This window comes from Anguilla anguilla, chromosome 7 (genome assembly GCF_013347855.1).
Source record: "Anguilla anguilla isolate fAngAng1 chromosome 7, fAngAng1.pri, whole genome shotgun sequence".
Classification (NCBI taxonomy): Eukaryota; Metazoa; Chordata; class Actinopteri; order Anguilliformes; family Anguillidae; genus Anguilla; species Anguilla anguilla.
Window position 1 is genome coordinate 52365061 of NC_049207.1, and position 24801 is coordinate 52389861.

The 24801-nt window shown below is 41.9% G+C and overlaps 1 protein-coding gene and 1 long non-coding RNA gene across 2 annotated transcripts in view; one reads left to right on the forward strand and one right to left on the reverse strand.

The window, feature by feature from the left end:
- LOC118232147 (rho GTPase-activating protein 7-like) overlaps window positions 1-12701 on the reverse strand; it is an 80211-nt gene extending 67510 nt beyond the window's left edge. The window contains exons 1-4 of the mRNA XM_035426799.1: window positions 11568-12701; window positions 9035-10344; window positions 1956-2105; window positions 1476-1613 (exon numbers count right to left, since the gene is read on the reverse strand). Of these exons, the coding sequence (XP_035282690.1) occupies window positions 1476-1613; window positions 1956-2105; window positions 9035-10249 (1503 nt within the window). The 5' untranslated portion in view covers window positions 10250-10344; window positions 11568-12701. The remainder of the gene's footprint in view (window positions 1-1475; window positions 1614-1955; window positions 2106-9034; window positions 10345-11567) is intronic.
- LOC118232148 overlaps window positions 1-24801 on the forward strand; it is a 74676-nt gene that overhangs the window by 42784 nt on the left and 7091 nt on the right. Inside the window, exon 4 of the long non-coding RNA XR_004766223.1 lies at window positions 24221-24304. This is a non-coding gene — a long non-coding RNA (uncharacterized LOC118232148). The remainder of the gene's footprint in view (window positions 1-24220; window positions 24305-24801) is intronic.

The window sequence follows — 24801 nt, forward strand, 5'->3', positions numbered from 1 at the left end:
AGGACTATCCAATGCTGGTGCCTATTGCAAATCCAATGTGCTTTAATAGTCAACTATACCTTTAGAAAAGACATTGAGTTTCTTCTTGTGAGACAAGTAATTACTTTCAAGAAAATTAAGTATGTGTTATATAACCTATCAATTACTAACTAAATAATTGTTTTTCTTATGTTACCCTGATACAACTGCCCCTCTCATGACTACAATGGCTATTTGTGAATTGGGCTAACTTGGCATCCTTCACTTTGTAGACTATTTCTAGAATATTGTCAAGAAAATATAGATAAGAAAAAAAATTCAAAACACATTCAAAATGCAATGTCATTTGGCAACTCTGATTGTTTTCACACCTCAGCTGTGTTTCACAACTTGTTTCTCCTTTACAACTATGGCAGAGACTTTTATATTGGCACGTAAGCTCCATAGTTCAAGAAAGGCGCTAACCATCTCTAATGAGAACAAACCCCCACATGGTCTTTGACAGCAGGGCCAAATATCTGCAAACTTTACCCGCCCCTGAAATCGCAGAACGTCGGGACAAACACAGAAAGGGTAACACAAAACCGCGCAGCAAGTCCTCCCCGCCTAAAAAAATGCAGCTGTACGCCTCGTTTTTAATGAGTGGTGGAAAGTCGTAGTCATTAACCCGAAGGTTAAGAGAGGCCAAGACGTTAATCTCCCATGCAACACTTCGCTGCCCCCCCTCCACCGCCCCCCCCCCCCCCCCCATTCACAATGTGCTGTTCGGGCTGGCGGAGAGACCGCTAATTATGACTTTAACGACCCCCCCCTTAGTTAAACAGTGTAAAGTGCTGGAGTGACATGCCCACTCCATCACACTCTGTGAGGCTTGACCCTTTTCACTGTGTCTGAGCAGTAAGCAAATACTCCAATGGTCTGTGAAGGGAAAAGAAGAAGAAGAGGGGGGTGGGGGGGGGGGGGGGGGGGGGTAGAATAAAGAAAGACCGGGCCAAGGGCTAAATTAAATCACACAGCTGCTTTCATTTGAATGTCCTCACTTTCCTCGGTCATTGTTGCCACGTTGTTGAAGTGGCAATCAAACACTAATAGGCCAGTAGCCTGGGCCTTGTCGAGGTCACTGCTGACAAAAGGCAAAAAGACGACGTCATTTGTTTACGCTCGCCCTGACAAGGGGCCTGAACACCCCTTGGGCCCACCTGCTGCACTGCTGCAAAGTGGCCAAAAAACGCACCCCCCATCCCCCCCCCCCCCCCAAAAAAAACATGCATTACAAAAATTTCAAAACCTCCGTTACACATTCCATCCATTTATTCTCCTCACTATATTGCTTTATAAGGTTCCAGGGCATGTTGTTAAATTCCTTGCTCTTAACCCTCGAACAGAGGCCATTTTGTTCTGGGTGGCGCTAGTGTTCCTCAAAGAACTCTTGCTGGAAGTAATGGGCTGTAGGGCTCGATGATTACGGTTGAGAATTCACATGTCACATGACCTACCCCAGTCCTGGGTCTCTCTCCAGATACGGTGGTGGGTCCCGGTGACGTCAGAGCTGAGTAAATCACGTGCTGGGCGATTTTTTGTTGATGCGTTGAGAGGAAAACGTCGTCTCCGTTTATTGCTTCGGGATCTGTCACCTGTGACATAATCAAAATGGCAGTCCATTTAGGAGCTTAGATAAACAAGAAGTTTAACTTCACTCCCTTACAAAAAAAGGAATATGCCACCAACATACTTAAATATGTATTTTCAAGAATGTATTTTCAAGATCAGAAAAATATATAGCAACACTTTACCATATGTAGACCAAGGCACACTATTTACTTATGTTTATTTCATACATTACTCTGAAAATAGATTTATCATACATAGTTTTCATAAAGTCCACATATTTTAAATATTATTGCCATATATTCCATTTTCAAAATGACAGACTACAGTTAACAAAGAAAAACAGTTTGTTCTAAATCCGTACTCACATGAGCATTTCGTCTTTTCAGAGTGGGCGTGCTGGATATGGAGGAGGAGGCGGTCAAGGCGTCCTCAATGTCCTGGTCCAGTTGGTCCAGTTTCATGATCAGCAGCACCATAGAGTCTAAGTGCGATCGCTCCCTCTCTTCCTTTGAGCCCTGTCAGCAAAAAAAAAAAAAGACAGATGTGAAGATTTAAAGAGTGTGGTGTGGCTGTGGGTTAATTTTGAATAGAATGGACTTCAGCTGGCCGTAGAAATGTGATAAATAATAAAACACAGACACAATAAGCACAAAGAAACTAAATTTTAAAGACAAAATGCCATCCTGCATTAAGTGCTGGGGGGGGGGGGGGGGGGGTGGCGGTGGGGGGGGGGGTTGTTGGAGTACTTTCAAAGGGGACACTGTAAAGAATGAAGTAGCATGCCACAGGGTTCAGTCACTGAGCAAAGTAAACATGGAATAGGACATATTCATATATATGGCTAATCATTACCAGTCTAATATATCCTCCCACTTTTATCACAGCACAACTACCTAATTCATTAGAACATTTATCTTATGAGTAATCAGTCATTGTCATCTGGCGAGTTTAATAACAGGCCATGTACTTCTTTGCTTTCTTTTTTTGTGATTATCTCATGATAACTTGTGAAAATATGAACACTTCTTAATGTGCTGTCATCTGTTGGCCGAACCAATTATAAACTTTTTACTACATCTTCTAATTGTGCAGCACTAACTCACACTGTGAGACAAAATATAGAAATGGAGCAGCGCCTCCTGCTGGCCATAGTGATAGAGATGTTTGTGCCTTATCTGCCTTTAGTTCAGTTGGCATTACGTCAATTCTGTAAGTCAGCTAAGTAGCAAAATGGATTTGTTGGAATTGTGAAATGTTGCATGCTCGCGGCCAACAGTCACATTTGTCTTGTTAGTTTCCTGTCTTGTGGTTAAATATGGTCAGCCTTTTCCTGCCAAATAATACACAAATGATCAGATACAAATGCTATTCTAAATATGAAATTCGGCTGGTTAGCCTTATGAGATAGCTAGCATGCCGTTTGACTGTACCTTAGTTTGCTAATTATTTGGGCAGCTTCAGGAGGTAGCTTGATCACAGGCGCTTTATCCTTTCTGATTGAGCTGGGCTGTAGCTATGCACGCACCAAGTTACATTTGGGGCCTGGAGTGCTCGTGATTATCTAAGCAGTGAAATGAAGCAAACACTTCTGCTGGCAGCAGGGGACATGTCTAACAGGAAAACATTTATCTTGAAATTTTATGGTTTCTGTTTGTTTTATATCACAGCTACGTTGCAGTCATTCTTTTGTGATGGAAGATCTGGTTCTGTTCACACATGGAACGTACTCAGTTGAAACCGCTTTCTTTACTCAGAGAAAATGTTTGTATCTTAAAGAGGCAATAATTCATACATTTTTCATACTGTATATTGTGAAGTGTTGCAATATCTCATGGTAATGTATGAGTTATGAGGTTATTTATACAATTATTACTTTCTTTCCTATTTTTTTTTCCCTAAAAAATGTTTAGATGTTCTAACCCACAGTTCCCATAATATGGACATCTGAGTACCTTATTTTTGTAGAATCGTGTGTGTGTGTGAGTGTGTGTGTGTGTGTGTGTGTGTGTGTGTAATATTTGTACACATTTTATAGACTGTTCCTAAAGGGCCTCAGAGGCACAGCAGACTTTTTGATCTTTTGATACTCTGGCACATGGATGCAGTAACAGCAATTAATTTTTTTTCCCAAGTTAATGCAAATTTTCAGATGGTTTTTCTGTTTTGATGACATCAGAAAAAAAAAACTTTTCCAGGACATCTGTACTTATCAAAGAACGCCCAATGACGTGTGTCCCCGCGGACACACGCTCTCTCTCCCTCCTTCCCCGCGTTATCTTCGCTTCTGACGTCTTCTTTTCTTTATTTGTATCTCATCTCCTTCCGTCGTTCTACCTCTCTCCTGCTCCCTCCCTCCCTCCCCTGCCTGCCTGCCTGCCGGCCTTTGTCTGTCTGCAGTAATAAAGCTAACACTGACATCAGGTGGTGCATTTACATAAAGGCACGCAGGGCACTCACTGTTATACTGCTAACACTGAATGCCACTGAATCCAGGGGAGAGAGATATCTAATTATCAAACATCTGCCGCTGTCATGCCGTCTGAAAATATTTTGTGAGGCCTGGTGTGAAATCAAATTAAGTGCGTGCAATTTCGCATTAATTTATTTGAATAAGTATTTAACATTTTTCAGACAAAGTGAGGTCAAAGTAAACAAGTAAATGACAGTTTGACTAGGAAACGATGAATGCAAAAATATATATTTTTTTCTGTGCACAGCCTTGTTTGTGGTGGTGCATTGTTTTGAACAACTGTCTGTTTCCATGCAATTTTATTCATTCACCAGATGTTGAGGGAGGATTATTCAGTTCCACATATCCTATTGCATTTGGCTTCACTGAATGTCTGTTGTGTGCAACGATCCAGGAAGATCTGTCTAAATCGACAACACATTCCCTTAAATACGGAATACAAACCATTTCCCCGCCAATAATGGAGCATGCACACACATGCACACATGCACAAATACACTGTAGAAAAAATAAAAGTGACTTCCCTGGGCTTGTGAAGAGCATTTCTGAAGCCATGGAAGTGCATTTTTTATCCTGCCATGTTGCACAAATTTGAGCCAGGGACTGTGCAGCAGGGAAAAATGGGGGACCCTTATATGGTCATGGGTCGGGTCCGGGTCGTCTGCTAGCCACATGAGATACAGTGATGCACAATGACTCGGCAGTGATGCAAACTGTCCTCAATTCGACCACGAAATGCTAAAATAACACAATAACTTAACTAGACAGCACATGGGGAGACATTAGGCAAAGAAAAAAAACACTTATTGTGACTACATTTTCTTGTGGGAAATTTTTTTTGACTTTTGACTTCGAATTTTGACCACATTGATACCAATGACTCACATTGAAACGAGTGGCTGAAGGACTGCTGGAGACTGGAGCCAACCACACTGCCGCTAGTGAGCAATGTTTCTTAACAAGACCAGGAAGTGAGCTTCAAAAAAAGAAGGCCCGTTTTTGGCCGTTTGATACACACATGTGCACATTCGTCCTATGGGATGTGGAATGGAATGGAATAGAATATACTTTTCACATATACAAATTGTTGCTGCATTCAGATGTTGCAATAGAAACCCAAACCCATTCCTTTTCTTACAGGTAGAGAAAAGGTACAAAGTTTTGTTATGTTACTTGACAAGTTATATCTGCCATTTTATACAGTTACAGGCAAAAGAATCCCAGTTTTAAAGTGGCATACTTGCTCCTGCCTCTTGGTCACAACCAGACACTGCAACAATATCAACCAGCAAAAAGTGATTTATAGGCTGAGCATAAAATCTAAAAGAATGTAGACAACTGAATTATTTCTGGCAGAAAGACCACTTTCACTGCCTCATTTTTGAAACTATGACGATTGGCTTAAATTATGGGGGTGATTAATCTTGCCACTGCGGGATTTCTCTGGCTGCCTGTGTTGTAAACACTAAGTTTTGCAGGGAAACTGCCACTTGCCCTCCTCACCAGCAGGAAATCTAAACAGGGATGGCTTTTGAAACCTCTTCTTTGGTTCAGGAGAAACCTTTGTGACTTTCAGCAAGGCGTATGTTGAAAGGGAAGCACGTTGAAGAACACAGTCAATGCCATGGGCTACAGTGTGTGCCAGCCGCTGGGGCCTTGGTTGGCATGATCTCCCTGGGCCTACATTCTGCCTTCCTGCCCTGGCTGTTCTGCAAATTGTAAACGTGCAGAGGGTTCCCAACCCTGTTCCAGGAGATCTACCATCCTGTAGGTTTTCAGTCAAAACCCTAACAGAGCACACCTCATTCAAGAGCTAGAGCATGGTTGAAATGAAGACTTACAGGAACTTGGATCTGCAGGAACAGGGTTGGGCAGCCCTGCACTAGCTATCGAATGAGGTGTGCTTTGTTAGGGTTGGAGTGAAAACGTCTTAAAAAGCATTATTGAAGATGCAAAGGCCAAAGTAATTAAATTTATGGACAGTGTGACGCTGCACAGATATGAAAATTCCCTCTTATGCCTCAGTTCAGAGAATGATGTCACCATTACCGGATCTAATAGTCGCGAGGCCAACCGGATCTAAACAAATGTAAGCTTTGTCTCTGCAAATGTCACATGATGTAAAATGTCAGTGTTGCCAGTTGTGTTGCTTCACTGCTTCACTGAATCACATGTGTGCGGGGTGGGCTGGGGACAAAAGTCACTTTATGCCAGCTATTTAGCCTTTTGATGGTATTGATTCAAAATGAAATTGCCATTCCGTGATAAATGAGAGCCAGTTTGGCTTCTGTTCCCATCCTTATTATCTCTCTGGTTGGGGTGCTTACATTTATTTTCCAATTTCCGGTCATTTACCCTGTGAATGGAGCTCCTTTGCGATTTTCTCAAACTGAGGAAGATCCGCATTTATACCACTTGCTGTAATGGAAATGCCTGCCTTAAAAACTGCTTTTTTCTCAGGCCATACAATGGCTTTTTTCTTCCACTCTTTTCCCTCCCACCCCCCACATTATTTTGGTATTTAACAAAGCCTATCTATGCGGTTACGTAGAGCAAGAAAATTAGCTCCTGGCCGACTGAAATGCCGCGTCGAATCGCTTAATGGCGATTGTGTGGTTTGCGTTTCGGTCTAAATCTCTTTAGTGCTGTCGTGTTCTTCAACCACTTCCTGTTTTCAACACAAACTATGTCCTCTCTCGTGAGCCTGTCCTTACTCTCGTATCCCTCTTGACATTGCCTTTTTTTGTGACCACCCACAACGGTTCTCGTTCGTTCAGTGATGTCACCCTTGTTAATAAAGCGAAATGATGTACATATTCAAAAACACCAAGAGAAATATTATGTACATGGAGTTGGCGGCCATGAACGTGATTTATGAAGCAATTTGTGTGTCAAGTAATGCAAGACATCATGCTGCTCTGCCAAGTACCATTTCCAACTGTCATATTTCATAATTTTCAGTCTCAACAAAGATAAAGTAAAGAAAGCCCTAAGTCATATTGGCAGTGATCATCTGGGGATCAAAATATTTTCCATTTATATTGTACTAGGATGCCAGTATTCCATTATCAGTATACTGTTTTTGGATCAGTGTACTGTTAAGTATTTATGCGTCGTTGAAAACCATATCCCAATTTCTGCCAAGCACTGCTTTTTATATTTGCTCTAAATGCTAGAAATATGAACAGGACCAGGAATCATTTGCTCGGTAATGAATTTGTTCCTAGTGTATTCCATCATACCTCCTCTAAACCCACACATTCATAAATTATTTTCTATGAGCGGGAATGACTGGATGATTTTCCGGGTGTATTTCAGTGACGAGTATATTTACTGGATGTTTTTATGTACGCTTTAAAATTGTGAGAAAGAATATCGATGCCGGTTAGGAAAAAAAGACATGTGAATGGTTTGAAAGCACATACCAGATCTACTGCAGATCTACCATCCTGTAGGTTTTCATTTCAAACCAAATTTGGCACACCTGACTCTACCAATTAGCAGCTCAGTGCAGTCTCTAGCTGTTGAATGAGGAGTGTGTGCTTTGTTAGGGTTGGGGTGAAAACCTACAAGATGGTAGATCTCCAGGAACTGGGTTGGTTACCACTGCTGTGTATCATCATCCTGTTCAGTGCAGACATGGTAAAATCAAATGAGAAACACCTGGATGGTTATATCATACAGCACCTGTTGTAAGGCTTCAGGATGTCTTTGTGTGAGCCTTTGTAATGTCTAGTGCTGGTGCCCTGTTGTCAGCTGGTACACACAGATGTGTCATGTGATCACTGCATTGACATTCTTGCCCTGAAAATCTCAATAGGCCTCATCCCTGCTCCCGTCTGGCATATGTGTAGTGCAAAGCTAAGTTTAATTTAGCATGGGATATTATCTGCAATCACACATGCATATAAAAATGTAGTTGTGTGGCCTCTGATTCAAACTGAGACCTGTTGGCAGGGGTTTTGACACACACGCACACATGCACGCACACACATGTACACACACACACACACACACACCAGTAACCTAGCCTGCAGTTAATAGCAAGTCTGTGGAATTGGCATTTGTGGTACGCGTGCACGCACACACACACACACACACACACACACCAATAACCTAACCTGCAGTTAATAGCAAGCCCATGGAATTGGCCTTTAATTACCAACAATTATGTAGCCTTGAACGTTAGGCTTGAGTGAATTCTTCTCAGTAATCTGAACATGGTTAATGGGGCCAATTAAAAAATAATGAGTCTGTTAGTGTGATATTCTACAAGCATCCAAAGTGAGTGCCAGGAAACAGAATACCAGGAACGGGCTCCATTGGCACGGCATACAGCACATAGGTTTATAGAGCAGATACTGCCAATGAAGTTCATTACAGCATACTTTCTGTACAATTAACATACCTATTTAACACCACAAGAATTTGGCTTAAAACATCTCTAACTTTTTATCATTGGTTGTGATGCCAGATTTTTATAGATTCACAACTTTTTATTTGAGTACAAACAGATGCTCAGCGTGTATTGCCTATATGCAGATAAATACGGGGTATTGCCCACCAAAATGCTTTCATTCACGTTTAAAGATAACTTTTAATCACACGAGAAAATCTCTGGACATTGTTGAGAAACTCCCTCCGGACTCCCTTTGCTTACCAATATTTACTCAGCTGTGAGAGAGATATACAGGAAGTGAAATAATGGAATATATATGGTCACATTTTGAAGACACATGGTAATAGAAATCCAACTGTGCTACTGTCCTATGAAACTTGTAGCCTGCCTTATTTTCAGAAGGAAAGGTTATATAATTTCCAGACAGTTTGAAGTTTTTACTTTTAGTTGAACTTTCCATGGAAAAAAAACACACGGTGGAAGTTAATTATTAATAATATCAGTTGGGCAAAATCAATAAACTGAATAAACAGTCTGAACATGGCTATTTTTGTCACATGGCACGTGGGGCTTACCTTTCTTTTGCGTAACTTAACGACGCTGTCTTCATCCTTATGAGTGTTCAGCTTGGCTTCCGTTTGAGCCTCCCCTGCTTCACTAGGGCTTCTCCCTGAGTGGGGAACCTCACCAATTATATCCACATTTGAGGTCGCGTTGGCATCTTCTTCTGATAGCTTTGGTGGATTCTCCCAATAGCCTTGGCAGCCTGCTTCATCATAACAAGGCACTTCATGTACCGTATCCACTCTGAGTGCCGATTTGTCGAACTCTGATGTTCGGCCATCGATTATGTCAGAACTTGGATCCTCGCTGGTCACGCTGGCATTTGAATTTCCGCCGTTGCATTCTGGGACATGCGTGGCTTCCGAAAGCGGCACGTCCCTGATGACATCACTCTCAGCGACTGTGTCGTTACGGGGCTTCGTTGCTGTTGTCCCGGTCGCTTCGACTCCGCCGGATGACGGTTTGGTTTTGACAGGCGGCGAGGCCTCAAGATGGCCGCCGCCGGCCTCGCTCAGGATTGCATCATCGTTTGAAACGTTGCCTAACGTCCCGGCGGCCCGTGCGTCAGCCGCGTCGCTAGGAGACGGGTCAAGGCTTTTAGCAGCGCTCTCCTGTGGGGGGTCGACAAAATCGGGAGGGGCGGCAGCCTCGCCGCTGCTGTGTTTGTCAGAGCCCGTGGCTGGCGAGGGACCCTCCTCGCACGCTGACCTCGCCGTTTGGTCGCTCCCCTCCGATCCGTCCTCAGGGTCGCCGTCGCTATCTCCGGCATCCGCCCCGTCCCCTGGAGCCTCGGCGGGGGGCGTATACTTACCAGAGGCCCTGGTCTCTGAAGGCCCGGTCCGCTCGGGCTCGGTGGAGCCGGAGTCGCTGGATCTGTCGGCGGAGTCGTCGTCGTCGGGCTCGAAGACCAGCGTTTCCGTGCTGCCCTCGACGGGCGCGAAGTCGCCCCCGTCTGGACGGGCGTCGCGCTCGTCATCGTCCGCGTCCGCCGAACGCAGCCGCGTGCGCGCGAACGAGAGCCGGCCGGGCCGTAGCTCGCGGCAACACTCCGGCAGGGAGGCGCACCTCTCCCTGCGGCCCGTCCCGGACGCGTCCGAACCCGGCCGGCAGCCATTGTGCGCGTTCCCGTGGCAACAGAGCACGTCCAGGTCGTCGAAGCTGTACTGTAACCCGGTCCTGTGGGTCACGTGCTCCTCCCAGCTTTTTCTCCGCACGGCAACAGGCATGGCGTCTCGGGTGACTCATGGGTCGGCGTGTGCCGTAAAGTTTTGGTGAGATCCGGTCAAAGCGGGGCGGCTGGGGCTTCTATTCCTGACGTCGGCTGAAAGAGAGAAAAGGCTGACGTTGAGCGTGGAAACCTCTCGGGTTCGTTGTCAAGCGAAAAAAAGTTTAGGTTACAGTTACCCGTGAGCTGTGGGAATCGCAAGATGAACGCTTTTCGGAATAAGTGTTACATAATTCAAAAGCACTGATATAACAACTGTCAAATGTGTTTCTTTTCATTATTATTATCATTGTGGGCCTCAAGTGTTATTTGTTATCGGGACCTATGAAAATATCTGATGCATGGCAAGACATATTGAATCGCATCAATCAAGCCCCGACAGAACACTTAGACCAAAGTAGATTTTTGTTCCTTTGTTTGTTTACACAAGTGTTAAACGGTCACAGTTCCCCGCTGGTTTACCCTTGGTCAAGAATGTATGTTTTCTTTGACCCAGTGAATTCAAACTGCACTCGCACAGGGCGAACGTTTAGCAAAATATCTTTGAGTATAGCATTCAAGCTTGGCATAAATGACAGGGAACAGCATCGCATATTTGAAAAGTTACACATATATATTAAATTTTAACTCTGCCTCTAGATGATCCAACAAAACACTGTGACAGCCCAATATTCGCAATTTCCTGGATCAATTTACCACACAGGCAGTGTAAAGCTATGAAATGAAATACAATCATAAATAGTAGAACCTCAACAAGGGGTCAAAGTCTCACTCTAAATTAGAAAAACAAACGTTTTGATTAAAATAAAGCAAAACCGAAGTATTGCTGAGTATGTCTGTTTTTTTCTTCAAATAAAATATTCTGAGTAGTTCTGAAGCAATATGACATTAAAAATGCTAGTTAAATGTTGAGTTTAGCAAAAATGTAAGGAGTTCAGTGATACAAATCTGACTATGCAGCTGAAACCATTGCATCATTTCTAACTGCAAAGCGCTGTGAAGGGATTTTCATTTTATTTCATTCTGCGCAGTTTAAATCAGTGGAAAACCTGGTTAAGCTTATCTCAAAAACAAATAACCTAAACAAACAAAAGAGTCATTAAAATGAATTCCAGTCATAAAATAATAAAATTCCTTAAAGAACATCAGTGTTTCTAAACAACTGGAAGACTTTGAAATTGACCACGCTGAGAGTTCTAACTGTACAGATTCTCCTCCAGAGATCATGTCATTTTGATTTTATTCCACACATATGTTCTGAAAATTAGATCGACTTCTAACAATTAAATGCCTTTTGTAGATACAAAAAAGCCTCTTACCTTCTTTACAGGAAAACAAAAATAAAATTTCATTTCCAGTGGAACAGCACCTCAGAACAAGACTCAATGGGGGAGATATGGTTGAGTTATTGAGTTAGTACTGTGTTAGTCTGGAGCATTGAAAAGTTTGAGGTTCATTTCTTTCTCCAGGGTGCTGGTGATATGGCAGAGCTCTCCCTGTCTGTCCTTCTCCTGTGTGAAAGTAAACCCTCGCGTCCCAGCTGCCCGAGGGAGACTCGGTTGTTTGAGTTACTGTCAATACTCCTCGCTGCAGGTCCCCAGTCCAGAGGTTTGTTTGACAGGGACCAGGTCCGGCCGGCCTGCCCGCTGCTGTTTCCTGTTTTAGAACTGCTTGCTCGTGTTTGAGTGACACAAAGGACACCACAGAACCAGGATCCACGGCGGAATAAATGAGTCTCGAGTTTCTTTACAAGTCTTCAACACGTGGTGCATAACATGGAAACATTAAAAAAAGAATAATAAAAATAATTTAGCAGAACACATGACACGCTGCAGTTTCTCGGGACGTAAGAAAATGTCAGTTAAAAGCTCACAGTTATGAACAAAACCAGAACTTAAAAAAGGTGAGAGAATTCCTGAGGAAGTCCCTAAAAATGAATGATGTGCCGTTTAATTTCTGTAACAGTCCACACTTTAAAAGAGGACCCCATCAAACAAAACGCACTGCGTAAACCTGAATCCTTCCTGTATATTATTCCCAATCCAAGTTAAACGTGTTCAGTTTTTTTTTTTTTTTTTTTTTGAAAATTCCTGTCGTTACCTTTCCTGAATAGCCCCCAGAGCCACACAAATCCGGTACGGTAAAAGCCAGAAGACGGTCTCCATCTTGATCACGTTAAGGTTCTGCTGACTCTGAACGCTTGTAGGAGCAGCCTGACAAGCCGTGCGATTCCTGTCTCTGGGACAGCCCACATCTTTCACTTCCCTGGCTCTCGGCTCTGCCTTTTCTTTCCGTCTCATCCGTTCATCTTTTTTTTCCTTTCTTCTTCTTCTTCTTCTTTTTCTTCTTCTTCTCACAGAGAAGAAACTTCCTCCGAGTCGCTCCCGAGTATCTCTCGGGCTGGGAACTGATCTGCCCGTTTGGTTTTGATTAAAAGCAGACACGCAGCTCTGCGAAACTCAGGATGGAAGCCAAGGGAGATTGCAAATGTTTTTTGGCAGTAATTTCTGGGCTTTTAAAAGAGTGGCCTCTAACTGTACAAGCATCCATGCAAAAACAGAGGGGGGAAAAATACACACTGAGACACGTTTATAGACATTCCTAGGGAATGTGCCACCCTTGCAAAAACACGAACTTGGCTGGTCTCAGTTTGGGGAATTTCAGACCGATTTAGACAATGTGATATTTAAAGAAGCATAAGGGTGACTGTTGTGAGTTTCAAAAGAAAACAACTTTTTGAGCCTTTGCTGTGGGCATTCACAACCCAAATATAGGCATGCCCGTGGCCTGGACCACAGCACATTTAAGGAACTTCCTCTTAGTTTTAGAACAGCTTAGGAGGAATACTAAATAAACATATGAGAAAATAACCTAAATCGGCAGCACATATACAAGTGTATCTTACTTGGAAATGAAAACTTTTGTTTGTATAGAAATATTGTAAAACATGACTTGGTTGCTTCGCATAAATCTCAAAACTCATGGAATTCACTCACAGTATGTTTAGTAGTTAAAATATATGAGAGACTGCTTATGAGCACACACACACACACACAAACACGGTACAGCGACAAGAAAATAAATAGCAAACAAACATCCTAGAGCCAATTAATCTGAAAAAATGTTTTCTAAGATGGGGAACATCAGCCTAAAGCAGTTCTTATAATAGGAGAGCAAAAAGGCTTCAGCTAACCATCGGATTAGAGCCACCATATGGTTGACAATACTCAGATGGATGTAGACGTATCACAAAAGGCCGGGGACATCTGTGTAAGCCCAGGAAGCACATTCTGACCCCTCGGGGTTGTTTGCATCCCACCTGGCAGCCATTACCAGATCATCATTCTATCAGCGAGAGATTTTTTTTTTCTTCTTCGCCGAAGCCCAGATGGACTCGCAGGCATTTCATTATGTTTGACTTAGATCCCCTGGTGGGATAGCGCATCTTCCTGTTTGCGCACTTTCTTACGGCTCTCCCAGGAAATGGCCTGCTGGGCCTCGAGCGCTAAGCCAGGGAAACGTCACCCAGGCTTTTGGCCATTGGCCGCCTGACCCTAGCAACCAGAACGTGGCAGCTGAGGAGGAAGGAAAACAACAGGAAACAAACTTGGCTGCTCTCGAACGACTCAACAATTTAAAGATGGTTTTTGTTGTTGTTGGTGTTTTAAGTAGTTCTCTGTCTTAACTGTATGTTTGAGTATGTCTATTGCATTTTTAAGGGGTTCATGTGGCATACGTATCGGTGTGACCTGTGTTCAATCAACATTTGTCCTTGACTGTTACTCACAAGTCTATGCAACATTTTTCCTTCATGAACTCTGATTGTTTGTGAAGAAGAAAATCTTTGCTTTTCATTTTTGTTACTTAAAATTAAGGACAAACGTTGATTGAATCCAGGCCTATTGGTGCCAGGAAATCCTACAATTTGGAGTTTTAAAGGGCCTTCCCAATAACCTGGAGCTTGGAGCTGAGGCTCCCGACTTATTAAGAAAACAAAGCCGTTGTTGTTATGGCATCCAGTGTGAGCTTACACTCTTGATGAAGTGCTCTGCAGGGGACACCACAGAACACTGGCCAGTGATGCCTTCCTCATCCACAACAGAAACCAACATGTTTTCCTACATTGCGAAAACTATTTCTCTCCAAGCTTAGGAGATACTTCCTGCTATGTCTGAAGACTTTTTACTTAATTTACTGTCCCATTATATCTAGCCACACATGTTTCTATGAATCCGGTGCTTTACAGTTTTTTAATGTTGTTGTTGTTGTATTTCAGATCAATATCTCAAGATTTTTTTACTTAATTTACCATCCCAAGATATAGCCTAACAAGTTTCTATGAATTTAGTGTTTACAGTTGTTTGTTGTTGTTGTATTTCCGATCAAATGTCTTAAGGTTTTTACTTAATTTACCGTCCCATGATCTAGTTTCTATGAATCTAGTGCTTTTTTTTTTTTTTTTTTTCGAATCAAAGATTGTTCAAACGCCTAACGGACTTTTGGAGTGACGTCAGCCATGTTGCTCAGCGACAGGGGAACATGACTCACGCTCCTCTGTAGCGTTGGGCTGGTCCGGCTCTCTGGCTTTCTTGTGTTTTACGTGGCAGAACAAATGACAAAACAGCTATTTGCTTTATCGCATCCTCTCCAGAGCCTTCTCCTTAATGCGAACATTTCGTTTTCCAGTTAATTTGGTTCACTTTTCAAGCAGCGAAACAAACATCACGCTACATACAAACTATATGTTTCCTATTATACTGAGTTCGACAGCATAGTGGTATAACACTCAACGGTAGAATAATTTTGTGCTTTTGAGATGTCTCCAAGGTATTCTGGGTAATATCTTGAAAAGATGTGCATGCCCACCTGAGGTTTATACTGTCAGTCTTCTGAGCGTTGCCTCTTGTGCCTTCACTGAACAGTGAACAGAATTTCTCCCATTTGCCTCCCCCAATATTGCTACATGCTGCTTTTATTCCTAAATACACGGAACCATAATTCATACATTCTGCAGCTGTTCTGCCACAGAGTTTTTTTTTTTTTTCAACCACCTATTTCTGAGCTTTGTGCATGAGTCACCAAACCCATTCATTACGCATTCACTAAAACCATGGACGTTTGACTCGAAGCTGTAATTTGGAAAGATTCGAGGAAACTATTTATTTAATGGGGAAAATTTACCAATGAGCATAACCTGTGAGCTTTGCCAGTGAACTGCTGTGAATTCAACCAGGTTGCTGAAAGTCCTAGGCTTGTGGTGGAAGGGAGAAGTGGACTGTCCAAAATATCCATGCGTTATGTTTGGATGATGAGTGTTTGAGATGCTACAAGTGGCAAGTTCTTTCGTTGTCTGATGAGATGCTCAGTAGATAACTTAGATGATTGGGGGGATTAAAGTTACCATGGAGTGGCTGTAATGTGTCTGTGCCTGATTAAAATGAGTATGATAATGATGCTCATCAGCGCTAATTGAAACTTAATCAGAATTAATTCTCCCTCCAGAGGTACAGTAGATGGCCATTAGTGTGAAGTCTAGTATGTGATTGTATTGTGTAGCATAAGATTTGCCTTCGGTTGAACTACGGGGCCTTGCCCAAACCATGAAAAACAGCCTCAGACCAAGGGGGTCATATGGTGTATGTTGTAGGCCATTGAAAATCTCTAGCATGGTACACAGAATGTACGTATATCTTGAGAATGACTCTAAATTCAGAACTCAGGGTCAAATGGGACATTAAGGTTTGTGCCTTTCAGATGCTTGAAATAATAAAAGTTAATTTGTACCCATTCTCCCTCATCATTACCCTGAAATGATCTCAATTACAAAAAAAAATAATTTATATATATATATATATATATATATATAAATTCACAAAACAAAATGGAAAATCATAGCCTAAGGTTTGAGGCAACTTCTCACCATCCTGCAGCAGGTTCCACTCTGTGTCCTTTGCATTTTATGAAGAGTAATTACTTGTTTGTCACACAGACAATTGGCTCAATGTGAAATGGGGAGGGGTGGGGGGGTGGGGGGGGGGGGATTCGGGTTCCTGCAGCTTTGTTACCTGGTGTGAGCTTTTCTTATGTTCCTGTGCCCCTTCTGTTCATATCAGAACAATGAAAAAGGTGCCCTGGTGATCGCAGTCTCTTTGTTTGAATGTGCCCACCGGTGTGGCTATAATCAGTTGGGCAATTAACGGTGCCCTGCGGGAACCTGCGTGGGTGGGTGGCATGGCGTGGTGTGGCGGTGGGTGGGTGGGTGGGGGGGGGGGGGTGGTAAGGGTCAGAAATATCCTGGGGAACAATGCTTTTTAAAATCACTGCAGAGTCAACCCTGCAACATGAAAAAGTGTCGCTGACACAAAAGAATGGAAATATAATCGCTGGAGTCCTCTGTGTTCCTAACGTGGGACTACGACATGTACCGCTGATAGTGGCCGTCTGCTAACGGTGATGTGTCTCGCGAGCGGTGACCAGGTGAGGCTGGGGGGGGGGGGGATTTTGAGGTTCGAAAGAGGGGCCTTTTACTGAGCCTACGGAATCCTCCCCATTCGACCCTCCCCCCCGCCCCGAGCTGACGGTCCTTAAGTAGTGCGTAGAGAGCCCAGAGGAAACGGTCTCAAATTCCTCACCGATATGGTTTATTATTGGAAAATTCCAGGCTAAAATTGAGAGAATGGCAGATATGGATTCTCATCCTCATAGGGAAACATTGGAGATGCATCTGGCGCCGTATAAGATCAAGCAAAAACCTTTTTTTGAATCGACATGGAGCTCACTGTAAACAGCTGTATGCATGACCACGTTTCAGTTACACGTGACCATAGACTGAGACCCACAAAAATATATATATTCTGTTCAGTAAAGATTGGCCCTCTTGAACTTAAAGAGAACTTAAAATTTGAACACCAATTCTTTTGGTATTTTTTTTTGCCATCGCTTGTATTATTAATTCTATCTGAAAAAAATCAATATTGATATCTTCTATTAGCCTAAAGCATTCTACAGATCTTTGTATAAATTTTGGAAGGTGACGATAGTTTGATTAATTCAATCAAAAGTTTTTTAATGGTCTGAAGTGAACTAGTTCTGTTATGATAAAACAAATTTCCTCACATAACTTAATTCTAGTGCTCACTGAGTCTCTTTCAGCACAGTGATATTTTTTTGGCAGAGGAAAATCACTAATTATGAGGTCAATTTATTTTAGAAGGATATAATTAAAGCTGTCCTAGAAATGCTAATGAGGCGTGTGATTTCATGTATTCTTACAAGGTATTACAAATTAATGATAAAAAAAAGTTTTATATTGTAGAAACTATGTAACAAAACCCAAGAACTCCTTACTGCATAGTGTCCATGTGAACATTCAGCAGAAGCATATAGAAGTCTTTAGCAATATTTCTGTTTTCCACAGTTGACACAGTGCATGTTATGTAGTGATCATAGTCCAGGCAAAGAGAGTGCTGGTCCAGGGAGGCAGGAGGGAGTCTGGTGCCCGTAGGGCGAGACTCAGTGCCAGCCCTCGTTGTTTTTCCATTAGAGCTCACAGGCTAGTATTACTGCCATCCACACAGCCCATAATAGGCTCCATGCTGTCGATCTCACTGATTAGAGAACCTCGAACGGTGAGCAGAACGGGATGACGCAGCCAATCGAGGACAGGAACGGGGTGTAAAATGGACACGCCCCCCGCCCCCCCATGGTGGACGCCGGACCTCTGGGCTAGAGCGGCTGTTTTAACGGCCGTTCCAAACTTGAGTTGAGCGAGGGGGGGGGGGGCGTGGAGAGAGTGGAGGCTCTCTGGAGTCTGCAGGATGTGTCCTGTTTAAGGGGGGGGGGGGGTACAGGGGGGGTCGATGGAGTGGGGGTATGTTCAGATTTGATGTGCGGCAGTGCCGATCGTGGGAACAGGAAGAGGGGTTGATGAAACCGGCTGACATAATCTCAGACAAAATAATCAACCCGCGTTCCTTCAGAAGCTGTTTTGTTGCCCGAATGTTACGTCGGCGTGGTCTGCTGCTGTACTCTTTGGGTGAAACGCTGCTCTGCATTCTGTACAGCACAAACCGCATCGAAGGTACTTAACATTTCAGCATTTAGCAGACGGCAATCCAGATAAATGTGCACAGATTTTAATGAGCAGTCCATCTATACAGCTGGATGTGTTTCTGGAGCAGTTCTGATTAAGTAAGTATCTTGCTAGTCGGTTAGAACGGTAGTGCCCCAGCTGGAAATCAAACCCGCAACCTCTCAGTTGCAAGCCCTGTTCGCTATCCGTTGTACTACCCAACAGCCCTATTGAACGGGGCCCTTTTGTATTTTTTCCTTTCTTTATGCTAATGTTTCTCTGGAGCTTTCAGTCAGCGGGGAAATTTGTAAGAATCAGAAAATTGTATTTTAATTAGATGTGTCATTGTAAAAATGTTAAAGGGTGTGTTTGACAATTTTATGTGATGCCTCAAAAAAATTATTAACATTATTTTTCTCTTTCAGTTCCATTATCTGTCAAATAAGGACTAACTCAACAAAAAGGAAATTTCCCTTATTAAATCTCACTTTTCAAATAGCGCTGTACATTTTATTTAAATTATATTATGAGGACTCCTGGTAATATTTGCCTTGCACACAATTTGGGCTGCGATGTTGAAACGCAGCCATAAAAATCTTTTAAACCAGATTAAGTTCACTGAAGAGTGGAATGGTATAATGGACTTTGACTTATGTTTTATTTTTACATTTTGACTTTTATTGGATTTCAGATTCTGCTTTGCGGCTTCAATATAAACATGATCGAATCAAGCATAATTCCTTCTGGAGGACCATCGTAAGCCACACAAATCCCAATGTCTCAGTCGTCTTTGGGATTGTCATGCGGAACTGTGTCGCAACCTTCTGTTTAATATTAGTTATAAATATATGAAAATGTCTTGGACGTCCAGATGGTACTCTGCGTTTCTGCCAGATGACATGGAAGTCTTGCAAATGACATTTGATGCCTTTATATAAACTGCCAAATGTATTTTCCTACTTCTAACTGTGATATGAGTTAAGTAAAAAAAAAAAAAGAAAGAAAAACGGAAAGTGTAGCCATTATAATTACCGTTAAATTAGTTTAAAAAAATGTTTATTATGGTCCAAAAATAGTAAAAACAGCCTGCTTTCTCATCTTGATCTGAAAGCTGATTGACTTGCTGCACTGGTTGTCAATGAAACGTCTTCAGTAAGAGACCAAACGGCACATGAGCTTGATCCTTTAATCTCAGTGGTAAACATCATGAGGTAAATAGAAATCTGAATCAAACAGTGAGCGACTGAAGCCTAACTAATTAAACTGATGATATGGTAGCTACTAAACAAGAGGTGAACAGGCTCGGCTCAAAAGCTCAATATACGCTGCAAGCCTGTTCGCCCTCTAGTGGTGCGTGAAGGAAAGGACAGACTGGCTCATTTCCTCCAGTTGCAGCCAAGAAATGTGGTCGTTTCCCAAGACATTAGATGCCATATTTAACAAAGATCCCATTAGTTGTTCCCCAGGGCATAAGTGGAATCTTTAGTACTTATATTTATATAAAAAGAGTGGAATATATCCCTCTATCTCTCTCATTCTCAGTTCCTGTCAGATTGTAACTAACAATTACATTGGGAAAACAAAACCTCTTGCATAAGTATTTTTTAAAAAGTCATCATTGAATGTCCTTGTTATCGCCTGTAACCGTGACATCTTGATCCTTTGATAGTGCTCAGTCAGTCCTTACCGGGGTCGGGGGTCATTTTGCCAGCAGCCAAAGAACACAAATTGAGGCCAGATGCTGTTGCAGTCCCTTCGCCCCATATGGAAATACCTTGGATGCAAGTCAGCTTTTTCCAAGCCGGCTGCATGCCTTTGGCCACAGATTAATAAGTCTGTGAAACACAGGCTCCGTGGCCTTGCTACCAGGAACAGTGACAGTAGTTTCCACTAATTAAGGGGTTAAGTTTGAATGTAGACTTGTTTAAGTTGTGAAAAGGTTAGGTTACACAGTTCAGAAAAACAAAAAAACTTGATGAAGGTCAAATTAAAAACAGAGCAAAACAACAAATGTTTTAAAAACAAAGTCCTAAACATACATGTTTTGACCATACACGTATGATACGTTGCTTACAGAAGATTTCTACCTAAACAGTCTTACGCAGTGTGAGTGAGTCTTACGGGGAATGGAAATTATTTTTTTAAATTAGCATTTAACCAAATGGCAGCCCTCATCATCTCCAGTTTTCTGGGACTTTCCTCAGGATTTTTACAATCGTCTGACCCATCAAAAGAAAAAGAAAGAAAGGAAGGAAGAAAGCAAAGCAAACAAACAATAAAAGATAAGCACAGAAGAACAAATCAGATGTGTTCCCTCTTAGTCCTTCTTAGTCCTTTGCTCCCTACAGTTCTCGCTGGTGAGAATGGGGATTGTTCATTGCATTGTTGAATCTATATTTAGCGCTGTTGTTTTTTTTGAACAGCATGCTAAGGGCCTGTGTCAGAGGCTGAGAGAAGAGGTTAGGAGGGGTGGTTATGGGAATGAGGGATGAGAGAGTGAGAGGGAAAGGATATCTGCGTGAAAGGGGTGAGAAGAAAGGAATAGATCAAAGGGAGTATGGCTGAGACAAAAGAGAATGTGAGAGACTGAGGAAACGTTTTTTTAAACGTTATGGGTTGGGACCCAAAATAGGTGGCGGGAGTGTATGGGGTGGGTCTTAGAAGGAGTCTGTGGTCAGCTGCACTATGCTAGTATGTGTATTTGACTGGCCCCTGAAATGTATACATTTCTAATATATATATATAAATTGGTTTCCAAAATGAAAAATATTTTCTGGTCTGCTGAAAATTTTGGAACTTGGATTCTTGCTGCATAACATCTAGACGCTGTTGTGCGCAGGAGTTCTTTAAAACTTTGTTGGTTGATGCATTCGCAGCAGACAGCTTGCTTGATGCACTCATTCCCCACAACCTGACAGAGCATTACAAAATCGGTTTAAAAGATCTGCATCTCCCGTCTGTATGAGTTGCAATCGTCCAATTTCCTGTTGCAGATGGCTGGAGATTCTTTAACGTTAATGGAAAATATTGTACTTGCAGGAAGCTTATTTGTATTCTGCTCTGAATAACCTATTAACCATACACCCTGACCAAAGGTACTATAACACAAGCCTGATATACTATATTAATGTCCAATAAGTTATCTGCCACCATAAATTATGGAAGATAATTAATCTTCAGATGGTCTGATTTCAGATTACCAATTCAAAAATGTAGCTACCTACTATACCTATTCACTGGGTACGGACTATGTTTATTCAGGTGATCTAACATTTTTTTTTCCAAGTGCAAAGCGGTTTGGCATATTTCAACTCTGAAAAGCTAAAGCTGAAAGTTATTGGAACTTTTTACATAATTTTATATTATGATGAACTTTTTTTGCTTGCACCACATTTCCAGTAAGACATTTTGTTGATGCTATCGTCATGCACATCCTGTATGTGATGTTGAGTGATGTTATTTTATGCCTTCTCAGTTTGCAAGCTGCTTCCCTGCTTCACATTCCACCATTATTTTTAATTACCCCTTCGTTTTATATGCATCCTCTTGACATGGATATATATATGCATGCATTCTGAAGCTGGTTTTAAGAAGTACTTTTGTAAGTTTTGAGAATAGTAATGTATGCTTCGTGATTAGAATCCAAAGCCATCATGACAGGAGTATTGTGAAATATTTGACTCCATGAAAAAGTGACAGCTGTCAGAAGTTCTTTTTGAATTAGCTGACGGACTTTGGTAAGCAACGACAGCCGTTTAGCTGCAGTTGAGTCTCCCTTGCTTCCCTGATTTATGTTTATCATTTGGTGTTAGCGCATTTAACGCGAGCACACAGCCGGTATTTACAGTCGATGAACAGGCACAGGACACCATCGGCAGGAAAGTACAGGTGAACGCTCCGCCCCCGAACAGTAGATTAAAACCTATGATGAAGTAAGACAGCTGCCGCGGAATAGCAATGAATTTAAATTTAGAAGCCGCCGCAACCGAAAGGTTTATGGGGCTATGCCTAAGAGACTCTCTTTCTCTCTCGCTCCTAAATGTATAATTCATGATCCATACTTAATACAGCCGCAGCACCACCAGCTATCATGAACAATTCAAGAACAGAAGCGGACGCGCTGTATGAAATGTGGCTAGGCGCCGCGCAGGTGAATGATAATGCTCGGTGATTTATACACAGTGTAGATCTCCTTTGGATAATTGCGCATTCCCGCTGCCTCTGTCTCCGGTACACTGTGCCGTCCGTGTTGGTTTACTGGGGAAACTTCATATTCCTTCACTTTATTTGAAATAAATATCTGATAAAACAAAATGCATGAGAATTTGTTCGTGTGATGACAGATGTGCTACCGGGGGAGTGCTTCTGTGCTTTAACGGTTGTTAATATTTATTCTTGAATAAACTGAATATTTATGTATTTGCCTGAATTGAATAATTAGTGTTAGTACTTCTATGTGTCACCCAACAAAACCAATCATTGAAGCATTCTGTTTTTTGCCTGTAATAATCAGATGCCAATGATTAAGCACAGCTAATTATGCTAATTAAACTGCATTGCCACTGCTTATGTTGCTGTTCTGTTCTAAGGATGTTTTTTTCTATGTGTAACTGTAATTTTTAAGTTGGCCTTAATTTATGAATTTAAGATATGAAATGATATGTTTGCCACCCAGCTACATAAACCCTATTAAGTGATTCAGTACTTAAACAATTTGCATATATTGTCAGTCAAAACGTGGTATTGTTGATTGGTGCGCATTGGTGTCCTGCAGGTTCAAATTATACCTTGTGGCAATCATGTCATTTTAATAAATAATGAAGTAATTAGTTATCATTAGTGTAACCATTTCAAAATGTACTCAAAAATCTTTTTACATTGGATAATTAGATTTAGATAAATAGATTAAGTGGTTTACAGAGGTGAGAGGTCATATTAAATAAATGTATTGCACACAGAAATATGCTGTACTCAACAATAGAAGTATCATTTGCTTTCCAAAGACATCTCATTTTCAAACATCATGTTAGTATTTGGAATATTGTATAGCTCTTGTTTATTTCTCATAATGCTATGCGAACCCATATGTACTTGTTGAACTTCTCATTCCAAACCATGGGCATTAATATGGAGTTGGACCCCCCCTTTGCTGCTGTGACAACCTCCACTCTTCTGAGAAGGCTTTCCAGTAGATTTTTGAACATGGCTACAGGGATTCACTTCCATTCAGCCACAAGAACATTAGTGAGGTTTGCAACTGATGTTGGGCATAAGGCCTGCGTTGTGTGTTTCCACTGCACAATAGCAGCCCTTACAGTTGACTGGGGCAGCTCTAGCAGGGCAGAAATTTGACGAACTGACTTGTTGGAAAGATGGGATCCTATGAGCGCCACTGTTGAAAGTCACTGAGCTCTTTAGTATGATCCATTCCACTGCCAGTGTTTGTCTACAGAGATCGCAGTATGGCTGATTTTATGCACCTGCTAGCAATGAAAAAATCACTAATTAGAAGGGTTGTCCACATTGGAAGTGTAGTATGGTGTGTGTGTGTGTGTGTGTATGTAAAGGAAAAAAACATTCTGACCTATTTGTGCATTGCTTTACAAACTACTCTCTAATTACAGTTACAGTGTAGAAGGTTTTTGTTCCAAAAAATAACCTTTAAATAGAAGGTGCAGCATTTGGGCATTTTTCATATGCATGGGAGTTTTGATTTGTTTTGGTCTCATGGTAAGACAAGAAATTAGCTGCTCTCTTGTAATCCAGCGGCAGATTTTCACAGCTGGAGCGCTTGCAATGTCTCGCAGCAGTCAGGCGGGGATTTGCATTTTTTATATTTTGCGGCGCAAAACACAGAGAAGAAGCAGGCCTAACGATGCGATCTCATTTTTATTCTGGCAGGTCACACGGCTGTGCGGTGATGTCTAACATCGCTGGTCGTGTTCCGAGCTCCTCTGTCGCCACGCAGGTGAATTGGAAACTCAGGTAGGACAGGTAGATATCTTACAGGACCTCCCTTCTACATCTACATTCATTTTTTGTGCCTGAAGACATAAAATCCAGGAAAATTTTCATGTGTGGCTTATGGAATTTTGGGGGCGAATATGTTGAGTGGTGCTAGTGCTCAACTGTACTATTTTACCTGGAAAATATTGTTCCTGTGCTTAGTTTTGGTGCAGGACATTTTGTGTCTTTGCTAAATTTCCCATATGATATACTTGATAATACCATGACACAAAGAAAACATCCACTATTTAATTGGGAAATGTAGAAGTGGTGATTAAATTCAAACAGGTTTCCAAATGTATGTGTTTACTCTTCGATTGATAGTTAATATGAATGAAGCCATAATTCAGAATATAGCTTTGTGATAACTTTTAGTTCAGATGCGACCCTTACTCGCTTTCAAACTTGACCCTTGCCAAGTATTAATGATGTAAAAATGACCACCAGTACCCACAACATAATTGTAGTCTATGTTT